General features: G+C 30.6%; 1 protein-coding gene across 2 annotated transcripts in view; it reads left to right on the top strand.

Moving 5' to 3' along the window:
* Nucleotides 1-20,612, top strand: part of LOC132937981 (uncharacterized) — a 48,476-nt gene that overhangs the window by 20,923 nt on the left and 6,941 nt on the right. For both annotated transcript variants that reach the window (XR_009663862.1, XM_061004623.1), the window contains exons 3-14: nucleotides 2,036-2,106; nucleotides 4,188-4,285; nucleotides 14,738-14,871; nucleotides 15,139-15,360; nucleotides 15,842-16,684; nucleotides 17,243-17,287; nucleotides 17,362-17,547; nucleotides 17,807-17,927; nucleotides 17,987-18,096; nucleotides 18,185-18,388; nucleotides 19,584-19,876; nucleotides 20,227-20,415. Coding sequence is in view for 1 of the 2 variants with exons in the window: in XM_061004623.1 (XP_060860606.1) it covers nucleotides 2,036-2,106; nucleotides 4,188-4,285; nucleotides 14,738-14,871; nucleotides 15,139-15,360; nucleotides 15,842-16,684; nucleotides 17,243-17,287; nucleotides 17,362-17,547; nucleotides 17,807-17,927; nucleotides 17,987-18,096; nucleotides 18,185-18,388; nucleotides 19,584-19,876; nucleotides 20,227-20,415 (2,516 nt within the window). In the remaining variant the exon portion in view is untranslated. The remainder of the gene's footprint in view (nucleotides 1-2,035; nucleotides 2,107-4,187; nucleotides 4,286-14,737; nucleotides 14,872-15,138; nucleotides 15,361-15,841; nucleotides 16,685-17,242; nucleotides 17,288-17,361; nucleotides 17,548-17,806; nucleotides 17,928-17,986; nucleotides 18,097-18,184; nucleotides 18,389-19,583; nucleotides 19,877-20,226; nucleotides 20,416-20,612) is intronic.

Genomic DNA, 20,612 nt, shown 5'->3' with positions numbered 1-20,612 from the left:
AATAATATTACTATTGCCAACGCGTTTATTTCAGCCGTTTGCTGCGATTAACAATAACATTACAATGATTCCTTTGCGTTATAAAATATAATATGCGGATACTTAATTATTATCATTTCAAATTATTCGCTCAGTAAACGTCCACCGCCGCCTTAACGTGATGCAGGCGGTGACGAAACCTATTATACGTCATATTATTATTATTATAGTGCTCTGGTCTCCGAGCTGAAAATATAACCGTCGAGATTTAAAACAATACTGATTTCAAGATTTCAAAGATTATTATTATTATTATCATCATCATCGTCGTTATTATACAACCTACGACGGCGGCGGCGGCGGCGGCGGCGGTATTATTTCGACGGTATAGTTACGTCACGCGTTACCCTACAGAAGATTGGCGTTTTACTACATTTCTTCAGCTTTTGTTCTGAAACAATTCGCGCACAATGGAATACTTGCGCGCTGCGTGCCCGCATATTATACACTTAATATACCTATACACCTATACCTGGGTACATGACGCGAAAACTTGCGCACGTTCAGTGGGCGACGGAAATAATATCGTAAAAGGTCAGTAGGTCTCCTCCGGTGTGCGCATTATCATACGCAGTACGACACTCCATAATAATAGCGTCTAACCACAACGAATATAATATTTATATGCGCGTTATAAATGCAATATAATAATATCATATTATTATTATTATTATTTTATGTATACCGCGTGGACCGACGGGCACGCGACGACCTATAAAATCGACATTCCGTGGCGTGCCAGAGACACGCGCAGGGAATGATCACTGCTGTATAGTTATTGTTATTACGAGAGTGTCGAACGTCATTCAATTTCGCACTTACGTAGGTACCGTACGTACGCGGCTGTGGCCAGGAATATTTTGAAACAGACCTGTAGGCCAAAACGCTGTTGTTTTGTCGCGATTGATCCACGCCTGTCGGCCCGGTATGCCCAGTATTCGCGACGATTGACTTTCAAAATCGTAATTTTCCATTATTCAAAACACGTCGTCGCGTAGAAACGTTAATTTTGCGATGTTTTTAAATCTCATAGCCCAAATAACGCACATTTTCCAGACCAGGAACAACAAATACCTCCGAAAGAAAGCTCGCGGGTCGAATTAGAAATTTTACGTTTCTGTTGAATTTTTTTTATTTAGTAGGATACGTATTACACCTCGTAATTATTGTCTGTTCATTTTATAAAACATAATATGGTTTGTAATATTTGCAACTTGACAAAAGATATTATAATATTTTATTGTTCGTATTGTTGTTATTCGAATACGTCATCTTTTTATTATACAGAGGGTTTCAGTTTGATGAAATATGATTCAGGATAATTTATTATTACTTCTGTGTAAGGGATCTACGATTGTTAAAATTTATAATGTGTTTCGGAAATTAACTAAAAATAAAAAAAAATTAAAAAAGCCGTTGTACGTATTTCTTGACAATATTGGAGTTTTGGCTAGCAAATATATATAATTTTATAGGCATACAAATGTAGGTAGGTACTAGGTAGGTATATAATTAGTTATTACACGCGTGCCTATATATATGTATTTTAAAAGTTGAATTGCCTATATTTTCCCTATGCATCCAAATACACCCATACGTGTTAGTAAGTTTAGGTAGGATGTGGTTAGTGGAACATGTAAACATGATGTAACAGGTGGGCTGTGGGCGGGTGTGTCTCGTAAACAAACACCCTGTATACGTCGCTAACTGCGGTGATAACTTGAAATATCGTCTACTGTTGTACACCTGTACAATTGCTCAACGTGTTCGCTCGATCCCTTTGTACACGCAATAGAGTTAGATAAATGTATCACATATAGGTAGGTACTCGAAAAGTTATCAAATGTATTTTTTTCGTATGTGTGTGTGTGTGTACAGTTGTACAACAATCAAATTTCGATTGTCCACGGACAGGTCTTTGTGCAACAGGTCGCACGAAACACGTAATATATAATATATAATAACTTAACCGTTTTCGTTTTTATTTTATTCGCAGGCTCAGTCAAGACTTCGTTGATGTCTGGTTCGTCGTTCAACATCACGTGGCATCTGGCGTATCCTCACCGGGTAAGTCTAAACTCTGCAATATTCGCGCTATAGCTGAATACGGCCCGAGATCACGACATGACGTGTCGACGAAACGTTTGCTGCTACAGCGATCGGCGGCGGAGCGTGTGACCGAAAACTCGGCGATGACAATATTATTATAACTGCAGGTGGTTGTGCAATCCCGACGAGGATTCCCGGACGACAATATTATTATTAATCGACATCGCGAAATTATTATTATATTACTTGTGATCGTCGTGGTGCGCATGACCCGCACTCCGTATAATATATTATATTATAGTGCAATAATAATATAAATTCGACTCCGTCGGAGCTGCACGATTTTCTGTGCATATACAGGGTGAATGTGGGCGCATTCGAGATTATTAATTAGTCATTTGTGTAAGGGTATAGACTACACAATAACAAAATATATATAATAAAATATCGTTGCGCAATTTTATAGTCGTTCTATACGTCTACCGGCAGTAAAAACTTCCAAATAAATCGTCAATTGTATTTTTTAAACGATTCTATATTATATAGTGCCGTAGTATTGTTATACCTATTATATATTATATTATATTTGAATTCTTTTGACGTAGTCTTCTTTTGTCACGTATACCTACAATGTTTGTGGTTCACGATTTGACTTCACGAATTTCGATCCATACCTATATTATAATATTCGAACTAAAGTGAAAAAATTTATTTCAACACAATCGAAGATTTTTGGTCAACAAATAACACAGAACTTGAAACCGATATTGAATACCGTTAAAAACCGAAATTTAAATCGGAAAAAATAAAAACTGCTATTCAAAACTAAAAACGGAATCAGCAAAAATAAATACCGATATCCAAAACCGAAATCAAAATCGGAAAAAATAAATACCGATACCCGAAACTGAAATCAAAATCGGAAAAAATAAATACCAATAACCAAATTAAAACTTAATTTATAAAAACACGAACGCATAAACGTGTCCAGCAGGTATAGCACAAAAAAAACACTCGTGGTGGTGAGGTTTTAATCGTTATCGTCGTGTTATAATCGAAGTAAAAACGGAATTGCACATGACGTTATATACACGCAATCAATATAAATCAAAAGTTATAATACAAAAGTAATCGTTTACCATTTAGGGTGGTTGGAGTTGACCCCCCCCCCCCTCCCGGAATCCTCGCTCTGTATACGTGGCTGCGTGATGTCTAATACGGTATATACAGCGGATTCCGCCTAACGTGGGCACCGGTTGACATGGGCATCCGCGTAATATGGGAAGAACAGTCTGGTTAGGCGAAACGGTCCCAATTCCAATGCATAATATACTAACTAACAAAGTTCGGTTTAAGTGGTCAACCGCTTAATGTGGGCAAATGAGTTTGGGCCCAACGTGTCCACATTAAGTGGATTGCAATGTATATATAATATATGTGTTATATAACACGTCAGGACATAAAATATATGAAAAACGGACTCTGATCGGGTTCGACTCTTAACGTAGGTACATACATGTGTAAACTCGTTTGATCTGCAGCAGAAGCTGTTTAAACCAGATCGACAGAATTTCGCGATTAAAAATTTTAAAAAAATAAATAGATCCGATATTATTATAAGTGTACACTGTACCTATATACACGTAACTTTCGCGTGTATTGCCTTGAGTTATTTCTTGATAATGGCGGCAGTCGCTTAACGGCTTTTAGATATATTCTCCAGTTTTTTACCAACCTCGTACGTTTTTCATTACTTTCTCCGAGAATTCCTGCAGTCGGTACAATCTTTGGTGGAGTTTCGAGAGCACTAAGAATCACTAGAGTGTATAAGGTCACTGACTCGAATCGAAGCGCCACACTTAAACACATATATGCACAGATATATATACCACGTACCTAGGCTTATGTTTGTAAGGTTCGCAAGTGTATATTCCACTTTTACTTGTTGATTGTCCAATTATTTCTATAAATCGCGGATTTTCTTTTAATTATTGTAAAGCTGCACCGCGGTGTTTATTTATTGTTAATTAGATCATATACGTGTGCTGTTCCAAACTATATGAGGATTTTCATTGATGTTTTTGTTATTGTTTACATAGGGAGGGATTAAACTTCAAGTACTGGACAATTACCAAAGGCCTGTATTGGATTTAACACCAGTCACAAAAGATTCTGATTTCTTGAGGACCGATGCCACGTGAGTACAACTCTATTTATCAAATTAAATAACGTTAGGATAAAATATACTACCGATATTGTTGTTGTTGTAATTATTATTTTTTTTATCTTGAATTACAATATTGTAGAAATATTTTAACGTAAATGGTTTAAATATATTATTTTTTTTGTTGGATATAAATTGTTATCGATATTTTTGTGATTTAAATAACTAGTTTATTTACTTAGATATAGCTTTCTCGAAATATGTGGAAGTCACTATTATACAAGGCTGGGCATTAACGAGTTAAAAAGTTAAAGTTCAGTTATAAAGATATCAATCGAATCTAACTTATATGGAAAAACTGTATAAAGTATAAACACTATAAGTCTATAATTTAGTTTTGGGTTGGAAAAAAATTAAGTACGCTAACGTTGTATAAACAAATTAACTTTTTTTTAACTTAATAAAAAGTTAACAAAAGGTGTGTATTAACATTTAACTTAACTGAGTCAACCTATAGTTAAATTAATTTTTAACTTTCAACTTTTTGTTATTGGTACATATTAATTTAATTTAACTGAGTTAAAAAAAATCATTAACTTGCCCAGCCTTGCTATTATATATAAAAATTATGTGTTTTATTAAAATACCGTATTTTTACTTAAAGTGTTGTTGTTCGATAATTTGTGGTCAAACAATTTTCAAGTTTTCATTTCTTAAAATTATACAACCAAAAATAAAACCGAATGATATATGATTGTTAATATTTTTTATGTAAAAGATTAAAAACAATTAAAATTATAATAATTGATTTTTTGAGCCACCGTGCATTTCGTTTTTTAAAAAATTGGAGAGTACATAAAAATGTAAGTTGAAATTGTATATTTGTTAATCATATAATGAAAGTAATAATAATATCATTGCCACTATAAGTAATTTAATTTCAGTAGCGCAACTCTATACAAGAAGGAGGTATACCATAATAAGTGTGAAACTTTTATGGACTCTTCGTTGAAGAGTGATCATGATTTAGTGATGCGTATTATTAATTAAGGTGATAAAGAAAGTGTTTGGGTTGGGAATCTCGAACATTGAATCAAGCCACCGATAAATTCATTAGAAAAATAATATGTAAATTAAATAAATATAAAAATAATTGTGATCAGTAATCACTCAGTACAATTATTAATTTTATAGTTTTATATAATTTGTTTTAATTTTTTATTTAGAAAAAAACAAATCTAAACTTAAAAATCGGCCGAGTAATTATAAATATTTCATGCATTCTATAGGTGTCCTATAAAATATTATTAATTTCCGACGTGCAAAATAAAATTATAATTAATTGCTACTTCATATTATATTATTATAAAATACATAATATTCTAAATAGTGTTTAAAATATTCATAATTACACATGTAAAAGTAGTTGTTGCACAGCTTGTTTAGAAAGTAGACGTTTCACGCCAACGTCGATCTCTGTAGCGGTAGGTATAGGTTGGGCCTGATACTAGAACTTAATAATGATAACGCCAAATAAAACCATTAGATATAGTGAGAATTCAATATACGTATCCTACGGCGACTTTTTCTTATAAGTTATACTAGGTGATTATTTTACCACACTATCGTATAATGGTCGGTAAGTACCCCCCCTCCCCCCCACTTCCGACGATGGTATAACCATTTCTATTAAAATAAAATAATACGATTCAACTTTAAAATTATTTATTAGTTAAAAATTAAAAAATCTATAATACGTACATCATGACGATTTTAACTACGATGTATGATTTCATTGTATTATACAATTATTATAAAAAGGATTCAAAAACGTATTGCGTAGTATAATATAATTCTTACAACAATCATTATAATTTTATACTGCTGCAAATATATTTCGTTTCCCGATATTGATTTTTCGGGTGGGTACAATTGGGCAAATAATGTAATATTATACTGCAAAAATAATATGGAATTTACTTTTTTTTCACAATGATATTATATTATATAAGTAGGTACCTACATTTTATTATAAATTTGATACAAAATAGTAGGTATACTATTACTACAAAATTATATTTCCGTTATTTTTTAAACTATACTGACCATTAGAATAGATGAATACGCGTATTTTACTTTTACTTTCAGTCATCATAATATTATTATTCCTTTTTTATTGACAATAAGTTGTTTGTTTGTACGGATCATTACATGATTTGAACGACAGTGATGTAAACACTTAACCATAAAAAATAACTAGCTAGAAATATTGCTACTTTAATCAATAAATATCAGTATTATAGGTACTACTTTAGTGCATTAGTGCCTATATAGGTTCTAGGTAGATACTTACGTTAGGCACTATTACTTACGATTTATCAATTAATCAAATGTATAAATGTATTAATCAAAGTATTCCACTACGTAAGAAATCATTTTAAAAACACTACGTATATTTACGTATTTGGGAATCAAAAACTAAATTTTATTTATTTACATTATCGTGACTTATAAAAACGTAATAAGACAAATTAATTATTATTAATATTTAAATACAATAATATTCGGATGTACCTATTAAGTATAAAAATTGTTAATACACATTATTATCAAAAAGTTGTCGGAGTTTAGCTACTCGATATGTATGAATCATAAATATTATATATTAATAAGTATTAATTGTATATTATAATATTTAGTATAGAAATCGTATATAGGGACAATTGTATCGCTTGTAATGAGTTGTATTTTATTGGTAGTTTTGAATAAAAACCCATAAAACATTTAGCACAGGGGCCCAACATTTGATGAGGGGGTCTAAATGTAACGTATTATATTATATAGTAACAACGTATCATAATATATTATGTGTATAACCGACATATACGATTCGAAACTTATTGATTTTAAGAAAAAAAACCTAAATTCTTCATCAATTTACTTCGCTTTATTGTACATATTTTTTTATAAATACGTCACACATCAGTGATTTCGTTTCATTAGCTATAATAATTAACAACTGCAGTCTAAGGAAACCTTTAAACAGAACATCAAGAGGCGAGACAATATTATTTTTGATATGAAAAAAATTGTTTATTATATTTGATTTTATTCTAAATAATGATATTACATGCATAACGAAAGTAGTTAAGTAGGTAGGACAGGTAGAGGTATACTATGCTTTTGTCATTTTAAATTCAAAATAACTATTGAATGTACTGCAGTATATTCATGAATATATTTTGATTTGATTTTTATATTATGTTATGTAGTAGTTATCATAATGTTATATTATGTTGATATTGTATTTTTGATATTTAGTTATGATAACACTTATAAGCGATTGGCTAGACTTATGTCACACACAAAGAGAAACAAATTCGCCATTTTTCTTACCGAATCACTATAGTCATATTTTAATCTCGTTGTTGATACATGTTTACGTCTCGAGTATTGAAAAAAAAACAAACGAAAATACACGTAGGTAGGTACGCGTTGCATTATCACGTCAACCAATTTTATTATTGATTGACACAAGAATGGATCTTGGCCGAGTGAATTGACGGGCGGAGGGGCACGCAGGCCGAATATATTTTATACAAACACATATATATAATAATAATAAAACGTGCTTTCTTTGATTATACCTATATACTCTCCTGCCATAATAACACGTCGAGTTAAATGCTCGTGAATTTAATTTTCGGTGGGAAAACTGCCGATGGAGAAGGAGAGTTAAACTCCTGCTTGTGAACAGCGCTCCTCGATGACGGTCAATAATATTATATTATAAGCGTGTGCTTTAACGACGGCCGTTCCCACTGTTCACGATTTCGGACCGAGTTAAAGATGTCAAGGCAAAATCTGCGCAACGATAATATTAAATAATAATAACCTTAACGCGACTCGGCCGTAATGCATGACTATGGGAATATATATAAAACGAATAGACTAGCTACTTTCGCGTCTCAAAACGAATGTAATAAAATTACTCTATGCGATGATGAGAGTATGGAGGTCCAGGAAGTTTGCACATGACTTCCTATAGTAACATACCATCGATAAAATTAAGAATCTGTAAATTTATATTTTTAGAAAAATCTTATTTAATTTAGAGATTGCTACGTTTTAACGTCTATCTCCAATCGATCAAACTAAAGTTATCTATTATTACAAACAATCAATCTTCTGCAAATACTAAAATCGTTATTACTTGTATAATATTATTATTAATATTAATAATATTAAAATATCTAAAAATTGTTTTAGCACATTAACTATTTTTCATTCGACTAGAGCTGTGAATTGTAAATGCACAATCTAAGAATTTAAGTAGCATGCTACCTACTAAATATTTTTCATTTGCCAGGAAAATTGAGGAATCATAGATATATTTTTGGGTATAGCGCAGTGAAAAAATATCTAGTAACCTGCTACATTTTGTTACGATTGATACTTTTTTTTTATTGATCTTATAAGCTTCGGCAACTATGGCCATTAGCTGTAGTGGTTTGTTTGTGGGTTGTTAGTGTCGGTAGGGGAAGGAACACGTGTGTGTTGGGTTTGGCAGAATTCTTGATTGGGCACCCGTAGGTATCTGCCATTCCCGGGTGGGGGATGGCGGCAGTTGTTCTCCGGACACCGTGACTTGCACGGAGAAAAATGCCGCCCGGTGGTCGAGGATCGAACTTGGACCGGCTGTGCCGAATCCGTCATGTTAGACCGCTCGGCCACCTCGTCCCCCGATTTTTGTTTCTATGCATGACAATAAATACGAAATTCGACCCCACGAAAAATCGGTTAGAAAAAAAAGTTGTACCCAGCCAAAAAACATTTCTATATTAATATTTGGTTTACATTACTGTGCTTGTGGGAAAATGTATATTTTAGGTTTTGTGCGCATATTATTATTAAAATATATGTTTTCATTAAATTTCTTTCCTTCAAACGTCATAATATTTCGCTTATTTTAATAAATTAAAGTTGTTGATGGTTTTTTAACAAATTTCACCGGCACTTTTTATTGGTAAATATTGATACCAATAATAATTTGATTTTCGTTTCTAAATAAAAAATATTTTTAGAATGTTGTTGTTGTCGACAGCGCGTGTCAAAAAAAATATAAGACTATTACAAAGGTGGCAGCTAACCTAGGTTAGGTTAAGTTACTTATTATTGATTTAAAAAAAAAAAAAAAGAAAAATTGTATTTTATATAATATTATATACAATTGTATTGGCAATTAAGAATAAGAATAAACGTAATCTTGATAAAAGTTTATTTTACATTTTATTCATCATCATTATTATTTAAAATAATTAATGCCAATTATAAGTCATCACTACATAATAAGTGTGCACGCATGTTAGGAGTTTTTTAATGCATTCAATTAACAACAATATACAGGTTACCGTTATCAAAGCAAATATTAACTTAAATTATAAATACATATTTTTATAGTTAGATTATAGTAGTTTATAATTAATTGTGGATAAAGAAAAATTAAAACAACAATTACATATTATTTACAACCTCAGCTTAAAATTGTAAAATCGATTTATAATTTCTAAAACCATATAAACCGCATTCTACTGGGTAGGTATAGTTATAGCTGTCGTCGTATTATTTTATTAATCATATAAGTTATCTATATTTATTTCATTGCCACATTAGAGAGTGTACTCGCGCCGCAATAGTTATTTTCTTGTGTCATCATGAACGAGAAATAATAAATATATATTATTTTTTTAATCAACAACACTTAACGTACAATAATAATAAAAATTAAATATAATTTTTGTACTTTATATACAATCGAGATGCCGATGTAGGTAGTTATACGAGCCAATTTATATGATTGTTTATTTTTATCGATTTTTATAATAATATTGTAATAAGAATTTAAAAAATAAAAAATCATACTTCCAGAAACTCATTATAGGTTTCTGAAAATACAATTTTAAAATAATATTATAACATGTATATTTATAAATATTATTTTTTATTAGTACCACGGTGTTTTATTCCAATGAGTCTCTAAAAGTCAATTTTACTACCTACCTATGTAACGGACGTTATAGGAAGTGAATTGCGTTTAGAAATAATTACGCCTAATAAATTATTACTATCGTTGACGTTTTCGTGGTGAAATAATTCGTGTTGGAGTGTCGTAGAAGAAAACCATGTCGAAATATGTTTTAATAGCAATATTAAGAAAATTGTGTACATAGCATAATAAATGCTATTAATAAACGGTGTTTAGATATAAAAATATAATTATTTACATTTTTTCTTTCATGTTAAATGCATCAAAGTATTTTTGTACATAGAATATTTAATTTATGTAGATATATTATGTGTATTATCTAAACAAAATAGTTGGTAGCAAGACAAGAAAGCACACCTATTCTTTAAAGTTAAAATAGTTTTTAAAAAAAGACAAATATAGCCTGTTACTAGATATTTCCACTTCGAAGACAATTTATGAATAAGTATTAATAAGTTTCCATTAATTGTGTATATAACTAGTCGGAATTATGTAATTTTTACATTTTATTCGTTTTTATAACAAAGTATCACGCAAAATTGGTTAGAAAATAAAAATATCTGTACCCATCCCAAAAACATAAAATTTATATAAAAAATAATTAATTATTTACTTAATTAAATAATCTATAATATATTTGTGTGAATAACTAATGTATTATACAAATTACGTTTCTAAAAAAACAATTCCCATTTTAGTTTTATTTCGTCATGATATCAATATTGTTATGGTCATTATGCGTCTATAATCTATTGTAGGTAGGTATTCGAATACGTTATTTAAATTTAATACTGAATATTATTTTTAATCAGTATGACGTTATATGAAATACGAATCATAAATATTTGTCTTCTAAATGTCATAATGAAATCAACAGTCGTGATGTGTACCTACCACGTTATCCTTGCAGTGTGTCAACAAGGAAATCTATATAGTAAAATAATAATAAACTTTTATGATTTAAATACGTATAATAATATAATATGATCAAGTTCGATGTAATAAGTGTACAATACGCCCTCTTCTCGTATACAAATTGGTCGTGATGTATACAAAACTTGTCACATACCTAGCTTAGGGCATAATATATTTTTATTACTCCTTTATATTACAATGATATATTACAATGCAATAATATAATATATAGACTCGAGGAGAAAAACTGATCTTTGATGAAGAAGTTTAAAACTTTCATTTCTGATTATTATTTGAAAAATTTTGGTTTTTATCAACACGTCATAATTATATTAACTTTGTTAACTATTTTTTTTATTATCATATTGTATTGCCATTTATACAAAAATAAAAAACAGCATAATATTATCAATTTTAATCTATTTGAGTAAGCATATCTACTATATTATAATACGAGCTATATATAAATTGATTATACAGCGATGAATTTTCATGCTCAATTTTATGGCATGACAAATGTAATTTATAAATCATCGCCAATTTCTATTTTTTAAAACGACTCCATTTAAACGGTTTCTTTTGTTTTAATTAATTTACACTAGGAAATATTTATATGAATAAAGAAATCAATCAATAAAATCAACAATTATTGTTAGTAGGTAGTTATTTAGTTGGGGTTAAGTCCTCTAGCGAACGATACTAAGTTGTGGGGGGCCCCCATAAATGGAAAAAATGCAGTGCTGTTTTTATCCCTAAAATTATAATATTGGCCTTTTTGGCCGGCCTACTCATACTACATACCTTTATAAATTACCTGTTTACTGTTAACTGTTAAGAAATAATATCAGTAATATCACTGCTCATTAATTATATATATTATTTATTACTATATACAATTAATTAATAGAATTACTGTCATTAAATTGAAAGTAAAACACTAAAATGTTACCTGTTTTTGAATTAAATAATTTAGTAGTTTGAACAAATTATTATGTCTTTAATACTTACGTAAGATATTACTTGTAAATATAATGCAACAGAACTGACACTTTTAAAAAAAAATTACTCATTTTTTTTATCGTAATACTATTATTACAAAACATAATATAATTTCAAAATTAAATTTTGTATTAATATAAATACTAAAAACATAAAAATAGGAACATTCGTTTTTATTAATTAAACAATTGAATTAATAAAAATATATTCTTTAATTTTAAAATAACTAAATAATTAATGTACCTACTAATTAAGTACCTGTTATATTTTTCCCTAAAATATAATATGTATTAATACACAAAAAACTAATTTGTAAAAATACATAAAATTTAGAAGCTTTAATGTTCATGTTTTCCTTCTTTTTTTTCTCTTCTCTACTCCACAGACAGGATTTTTTATTTCTAACATTAGTGTTGGTAACCAAAAATTTTTTATTTTAACTAATATATATATATATATATACTATAATACTTGTATGGTTGTAGATATATCAACAAATTTGTGTGCATTTGGTTTAATTTATGTTGAAAAAATGGCCAAAATAATATTAATGATAAGTAATAACATTTATTGTCGTTGTTGTCGTCATCAAGACTCATCTTTCGGGGAAAAAAATAGTGTAAATGTTGTAAAAACAGACAATAATCTAAAACATGGTCTGGTAACAACATGGTAGAAACTACCGGGTAGGTGGTACTTCTTTCTAAATTCTTGACAAAAATGTTAATTTTTATTTCTAAACATAAAAATATTATGAACAAAAAACTATGATAAATACTTAAGTAATTATTGCAAGTTTTTATGGAACGATAAGAACAAAACGCAATAACTGACAATTACGACAGTGAGTCATATTTTCTTTCATTTTCTGTAAAAACTATCTTACATACCTACGTCAATGGTTTAAATATATTAATTGAACTTTATTTTAAACGTTATTTATTGATCGAAAAATGACTGATGTGAAATACTCAAATCTTGAAAATTATTATTCTTTAGCAATATTCGTTTTAACGTTATGACGTAGTCGAAATTTTGAAAATTAATTACCATCTTGTAATAATTATAGTTAGGTAACTGATATTATAGTAAAACATACCTTAAGTAGGTATATATATCACTTATTTGAAATTAAAATATGAATTTCTAATACTTTCACATACTTAATTATACATTTTAAACCTTGATAGAAACCATAATAGTAAGTAAAACATATTTTCAAACCATAATTGTATGTACAATTCTACCCGTCTTTCCAGTATATCCACAGTTATACTTCTATACCCTATGAGTGGATTAATTTGTTATTATTAAAATGTTATCTATGTTTTATTGGTAACTGAATAAAGTTTAATGTATCATATTATTGTATGGCATGGCATGAGATTTGATAAATGAACGCAGATCAATGTTCATACCACGTACCAAAACGTGAGTTCTGATCTGACTATTTTTGTATCTAATAAGTAATAACTAGTGTGATATTCAATATTATTGAGGGTACACATTTCCATAGCCTGTTAAGTTGAAGCCTGTTAATTTATAGTATTTATGAGACGTTCACAAATAAACGATTGTGATGTTTGCTGTGTGACTATTCATTCTTAAGTCGTGCCATCGGTGGGTTTATACTTTATTCGCAGGGGTATATAACAAATTACCTAATGTTTGCGAACAAATATTTGAATAAGTAATATTATATTATAATATATAATCATAATTATAGACCTCCATCGATTCGCTGTACAGTACCTAATTCAGTTCCTTTATCCTTAGAAGAATTACGTAACACGAACCTTTTAAAATAAAAATTTAAATAAAATCGTGATAATTTTATTTTTATTGAATAATTAATATAGTTAATCAAATTATCTACTTATGGCTATAAAAAAACTACCTACTTACCTACTTATTTTGTTTTTCTACACGTAGTATAGGTATAATATTTTTCATACTGTCTTATTGTTTTCTGTTCTTGTTTCGTATTTGTAATTTGATATAGTACTGTGTACGTTTTAACTAATCTGTAAATTATCGGTTCACTATGACGTTATGTATACCTAGTTATCAAGGTTCACTTTAAATGTATTGGTATTCTATCTATTATTTATAGTTTATAATAAAATATAATCCGATAGTATTTTATAAGATGTAATGTACTAATGAGGCAATTTATTTTTTCATAACTTTTGGAATTCTGATTTATAAAAACCGTCATTCTAATAATGAATTAATTAACATTTTGTATTCATCGTGTAAATCAATAGCATTGTATCTAACTAGTACTATTGTCGATATTGTTATTTGACTTGACTTGACTGGAGAAAGTCTATGGAGTATGACTGTAAAATCATTACATCACATTTTGTTTTTTTAAGTACTCAATAATTATTTTGCAATAATACATCTACAACAATAATCTATTGTATTACATTCGGCATAAAATAATAATAATAATAATTTAATATTATCACGTTATGATGACGATCCCCGTTAATTGTGGTTGTTGGTTTATTTTTTTCCAGAGCTCAATCGTACGCCGTTCAGTTGCCGGGGGATTTCGTTTGTGAAGATTGTACCATTAGATTACTCAGAGAAGCATTAGAATTCAGCAATAGCTACAGATTTTGGTCGTGCGCAGATGTCGATATCAAAAACAGTAATTATTATTCGCATATTTATTTGTTATATTATAACAACTATTTTGTACCCTTAATTTAAGGGTGTACACAAAACTCAGTAGCCGTCAGTGAATCTCGAATCCGTTCAAATAAACGTTGATTACGAATCATAAAGTAAACGTCATATCATACATGTGTATGATTAGTTATAAACACAACTCCCTAAAAATCGACGAATTATTTTAATTTCCTTAAAAACACGTAATCCAAGCATATATTGATGTTTGATTGCATTATTTTGTTAGAAAAAAATTACCGAGAAGACTGCAGTGGCAAAGGCCGTTACTTATTATCGAAGTGCCGGTGCGACAAACTGTATTACGGACCCAGATGTCAATACAAAGATGAATGCATTGAAGACAACGATTGTGGCGATCAAGGCAGGTGTATAGATGTCCACGCGACGACCGCTCCTAGGAAACAGTGTTATTGCGAACCCGGATGGTTTGGACCTGCGTGCACTAAACGTAAGAAATATGTTTAATAATCATAGATGAGTTATAAGTTGTATTATAGCATATTATACTATGTTTTGTGTATATTTTCTAAATGGTATTTGGGCGATTTCTATACGTCAAGTATATAATAAGAGAGTGTTAATAATTTCACAGTTATTACGGTTTTAAATAACGGAATGGTCAGCTGCAGATATTATGGTTTGAGTTTTGACACTGACATGAAGGGTATAAGACATTATTCAACCTTCAAAATATATTATCATATTTATATAACATGTGTAAATTGAGTCCATTGTATGTACTCTAACTCTGGGAGGCAGCATGATGTATAGTTCCTTAAAGTCTATCAATGTTGTTATAGCATTAACATTTATGTATATTTAGTGAAAGCAACGCAAAATATATTAAATTATCAATAACGTGATACAATATTAGAAATCAAAATTTTAAAAATGCAAAATTATATATAAGATTTATGATTATTTTTCAGGTTCGTCGTTGAAATCAACTGAAATCGATTTGAGCAATCACAGGTTTAGAGAGCTTTCAAAAGATTTTCATTTATATTGGAAAATATTCAAAGAAGAAGGCGAGATAGAAGTTGTGTTAAGAGCGAACAGTACCAGTTACTTAGGGTTAGGTTGGCGACCAAAAGATTTGACTGCAGAGTGTAAGAATTTCCCAGCATTAGCAGACTTGCCTGGTGCAAAAGCTGTAGCAGCAATACCCAAACCTGAACCCGAACCAGAACCATTAGGTGAGCCAGAACCAAAAAGCGAACCAGAACCAAAGAGTGAACCCGAACCTAAAAGTGAGCCCGAACCAAAAAGTGAACCAGAGCCAAAGAGCGAGCCGGAACCCAAAAGTGAACCAGAGCCAAAGAGCGAACCTGAACCGAAGAGCGAGCCGGAACCAAAGAGTGAACCGGAACCGAAGAGCGAGCCGGAACCAAAGAGCGAGCCGGAACCGAAGAGCGAACCAGAACCAAAGAGCGAACCAGAACCTAAAAGTGAGCCTGAACCAAAAAGTGAACCAGAGCCAAAGAGCGAGCCGGAACCCAAAACTGAACCAGAACCAAAGAGTGAACCAGAACCAAAACAAACACCAGGGCAGAAATCAAGTAGCAAACCTGAACCAGAACCGGAGCCCGAAACGACTGCAGAACCTTCATCAGAACCTACTACTTTGTCAACGACAACAATTGCAAGTTCTACTCGGCCGAAACCATCATTTTTCCGAACCAGAGGTCGACTGCAAAAACCAAAGCCTTCCGATGAACCGGAAGCTGCAGCATCAACTTCTAGTGCACCGTTTAGATCTAATGGAAGGCCAGGTAACTTTTTATTTGTTAAAATTATATTCAAACACAATTTCCAGCCATTAATTACATTTAACATTTTTTGGCTAAGATATGTTTTTGGGCTGGGTACAACTTTTTTTCCGACTGATTTCGCGTTATAGTATCTAGGTTGCCTCTGGTGCATACATATTTTTTAATCATATAATTAAATTTTACTTATTCGAATTTTGTTTGTGCTATAGTAGTTACAGTGTTACTCAGCTTTATAAATACAAACATTTTTTGACATTTGTAACTATGGCTTTAAACTCTAATTGCCAGAAAGCCAAAACGTCGATAATTCAAAAACATATCTGCGATTCATTTTTTTCCTTGCAGCGTAGAAAATATCAAGTAGCATAATGCTTTTTATTTAGTAAAAACTAAAAATTATTTTTATAACTAATCACGTATTATAACAATCATACTATTTGGACGATTATTGAACATAATTTTATTTTTATAATTAATTGTTCGTTCATTTACATTTCAATAATAATAATACACTTCAATTAAAAATTTCATAATCCACGCTCTTATATTTTTTTACAGTGTTTGCCCAATTACGAAATACTAGATCAGCATCAACCCCAAATGGTAAGCTATCTATAAAATCTTGGAATATTGATATATTTTGTACAAAATATTATAATAAATTACAAATCGATTAGAACCTCAACCAGAATCAGAGCCAGAACCAAGGTTGAAAGGTCAGGAAGGCCATAACCACCACGATCACTCTTCACATGAACACGACCACTCATCACATGAACACGACCATAACCACGATCATCAACATGATCATCATACTCACGACCATAATCATGAACATCAACACGAAACTCCCGCCAAAAAAGGTAAATATTTATTTGACATAGTTAAAGTTAACGACTATATTATTTTAATAACATCACATATTACAATAATATTGTTGTAAATATGTCAACGTACTGTTTAATTATAATGTTTTATGAATGTACTCACAGAAAATAAATTGTAATTATTAATTAAAAATATGTAAGTACCTATGTTAAAATATCGTTTATCATTTCTTTTTTTTTTTCTGAACAAATATTTAACAACTGTTATTAAATATTGTGATTGCTCATATTTTAGAAATGAAACTCAATACGTACACACCCAAAGCTGATTTTAACGGAATGGATTGCACAGATTTAGTGATAGGGAGTGCTCGAGGATCAGCTAGCAGAGTGTGGGACTATTACACTAGAGACAGGTAAATTGTTTTATTTTTAAATTTTCCTACGGGTAAAATATTATAATATTTTTCATCAGGTCAACACCACGTGTAGACGGATTTTGGGGTGGAAAGAATGATTTAATCGCTGCAGTTGGATTCGAAAAAGATGGAGTTACGACTATTGCTTTTAGAAAGAAACTCAAGGGTGACTAACGTTTTTAGATATTTGGAAATATATATTATTATTTCTCTATTGCATTAGATTCTAATTAAATATTATTATATTTTTATAGCCACCGAACCTACTGATCACTCTATTGTAGATGATGTTATGCACGTGATTTGGGCTAAGGGTCAAGAACAGAAAAACTATCAGCATTCTCCAAAATCTGGCCTGGAAAAAGATGTTGCTTTTGTAAAAGATTTTTACAAACAAGATGAACTTAAATATCACGGTCACGGATCCCAGCGTGGAGTGATTTCTATTAACTTTTTCGGTAATTATCACATGGTTTTGATTATAGAGTTATTAAAAAAAATGTTAACACGACTATATTGAACTATATTTGAAAAAATATCAAATTGAAACTAAAGTTTGTTATTAGTGACTTAAAAAATCTAACACTGACTTACGGTTCATTTAGAAATTGTCCATAGATTATTTAATGTTATAAATTATAATAAACTGTTGTGAAAAATGTTTTAATGGGGATTCAATATTATTTCGAGACTTATTGGTTTCTATTAAATATGTCAATGCCAGAAAATATTTTATGCACAGTAATACTTACGTATTTTCAGAGTGCAATCAGTTATTATCAGTAGGCATCAAAATTAAACATAAAAAAAACCTATGTATAACTAACATATAGGTATTATACGTCTTATAATACGCGTATACAATAATTGTGAACATAAAACATAATATCGTTTTTCAACCTTAAATATAGGAAAACAATTTAATATAAAAAAAATAAATATTAATAATATTATAAATACTCATCACTACATAACATATTTATATATTTTCCACTATTGAGCATTATTATACTCGCCTATTTTATTGTCACTGACGTAATTATTCTATTAATTTACAAAAGATGCGTTCCAGCAATATGTTTACAGATTTTCGATTTTCCCCATATGTCTATTGCCATTATCATTAACCGGTTTGTCCGCGATTATACTTTCGTAAGCTCATCGATGTACAATATATACAAATAATTATAATTATTTTTCTCTTGTATTGGGGCTTACGAGTTCAGTGTAGCTCACTCTTTGAGCTGCAAATCATCGTATTGTATATAAATATATAATATTAAAATAATATCTGTATCAAAATTGTTTACTGATGCGATCGCCGTCAGATTTAACGGCTTTCGGCACACACAAGTGACACAGTCATACAAATTTACCAAAACATTAAGTATATTTTTGCGCAGTCACTGCACCACGCATATAATATTATAATGTCTGATATTAAATACAAATTTTAAACTCTATCATTATATTAATCGAGAATACCTATCTCGTGTCTTGTTTATACACCTAAATTATTTATATTTAATTTTAAAACGTTTTTGTCCGGGTTACGGGCACAATACTTTTTCTCGGTTCACACCGTTTGTCTTCGCGACGCATAATAATGACAATGTGACTTTCACTATAATGGTACGCACTTTATTATCGTAGATGAGCCCGGACGACAGCAACCATCGGTCGACGATCAAGAATCGACGAAAACCGCCGAAAACCCATTGACCAGTCGTAATAACAATCCGTCCGTCCAGCAGGTTTCCTCGCCGGCGCCCAGCAACTGTTACGGTCAGTGGTCAACCCCAAAAGGCTGTAACGTAACCGCTGGTCAGTGCGAGTACCACGTAGTGTGGACTTATTCGTCGAAAACTGATTACATGCGATTCACGATCACCACCACGCATACCAGTACTTGGACCGGTATTGGGTTTTCGGACGACCACAAAATGGTAAGATGTATAGGTGTAATACGATTAATATAACATCGCAGATATCGTGAACAAACACTTTGAATTTAGAAGTTTATTCAAACAACTAACCGATATATTATGAAATATAACTAAATATTTAAGTCGTCCGTATGAGACATTATAGATTCCATGTTTTCAAAACCACCAAATATTTTTAAAAAAATGTGGAACATCAAATAGGTACATTCGAAAACTTCAAAGGAACAATTAAGTGATTTGATTGTGAAAACAATTAAATTTAAATTTAAATATGGTTTATAGTTGATTTTGAAAATAGACACCTCATCGTTTGAATTTCGTTTGTAACTCCTGTTTTTGTGGTTCATTAGAGTCAAACGGACGCCATAATTGGATGGGTGGATAAAGCTGGAAGGCCGTTCCTTATGGACACGTGGATAAACGGGTACACTGCTCCGCTGTTGGATGCTTCACAAGACTTGAGCAATATAACCGGTAACACCGCCGAAGGATTGACAACGTTGAGCTTTATGAGGAAACGATCGACCGGCGATACCAAGGTAATTATTATCAATTTTATCGTTAAAAACATGAATACCACAAGATATTAGGTGTGTGCATTTAATGCACTAAAAAACTGATTAATAGACACGCACATTTGACACGCCAATACTAGAAATTTACAAAATATGCTAAAAAATCACAAACATATAAAAAAAATGCAGTTTGAATAAGTCTAAATTATTTTTTTGGAATG

The sequence above is a fragment of the Metopolophium dirhodum genome, chromosome 2 (genome assembly GCF_019925205.1).
Source record: "Metopolophium dirhodum isolate CAU chromosome 2, ASM1992520v1, whole genome shotgun sequence".
Taxonomy (NCBI): domain Eukaryota; kingdom Metazoa; phylum Arthropoda; class Insecta; order Hemiptera; family Aphididae; genus Metopolophium; species Metopolophium dirhodum.
The sequence above is the reverse complement of the archived record's forward strand: the minus strand, read 5'-3'. Positions and strand labels throughout refer to the sequence as shown.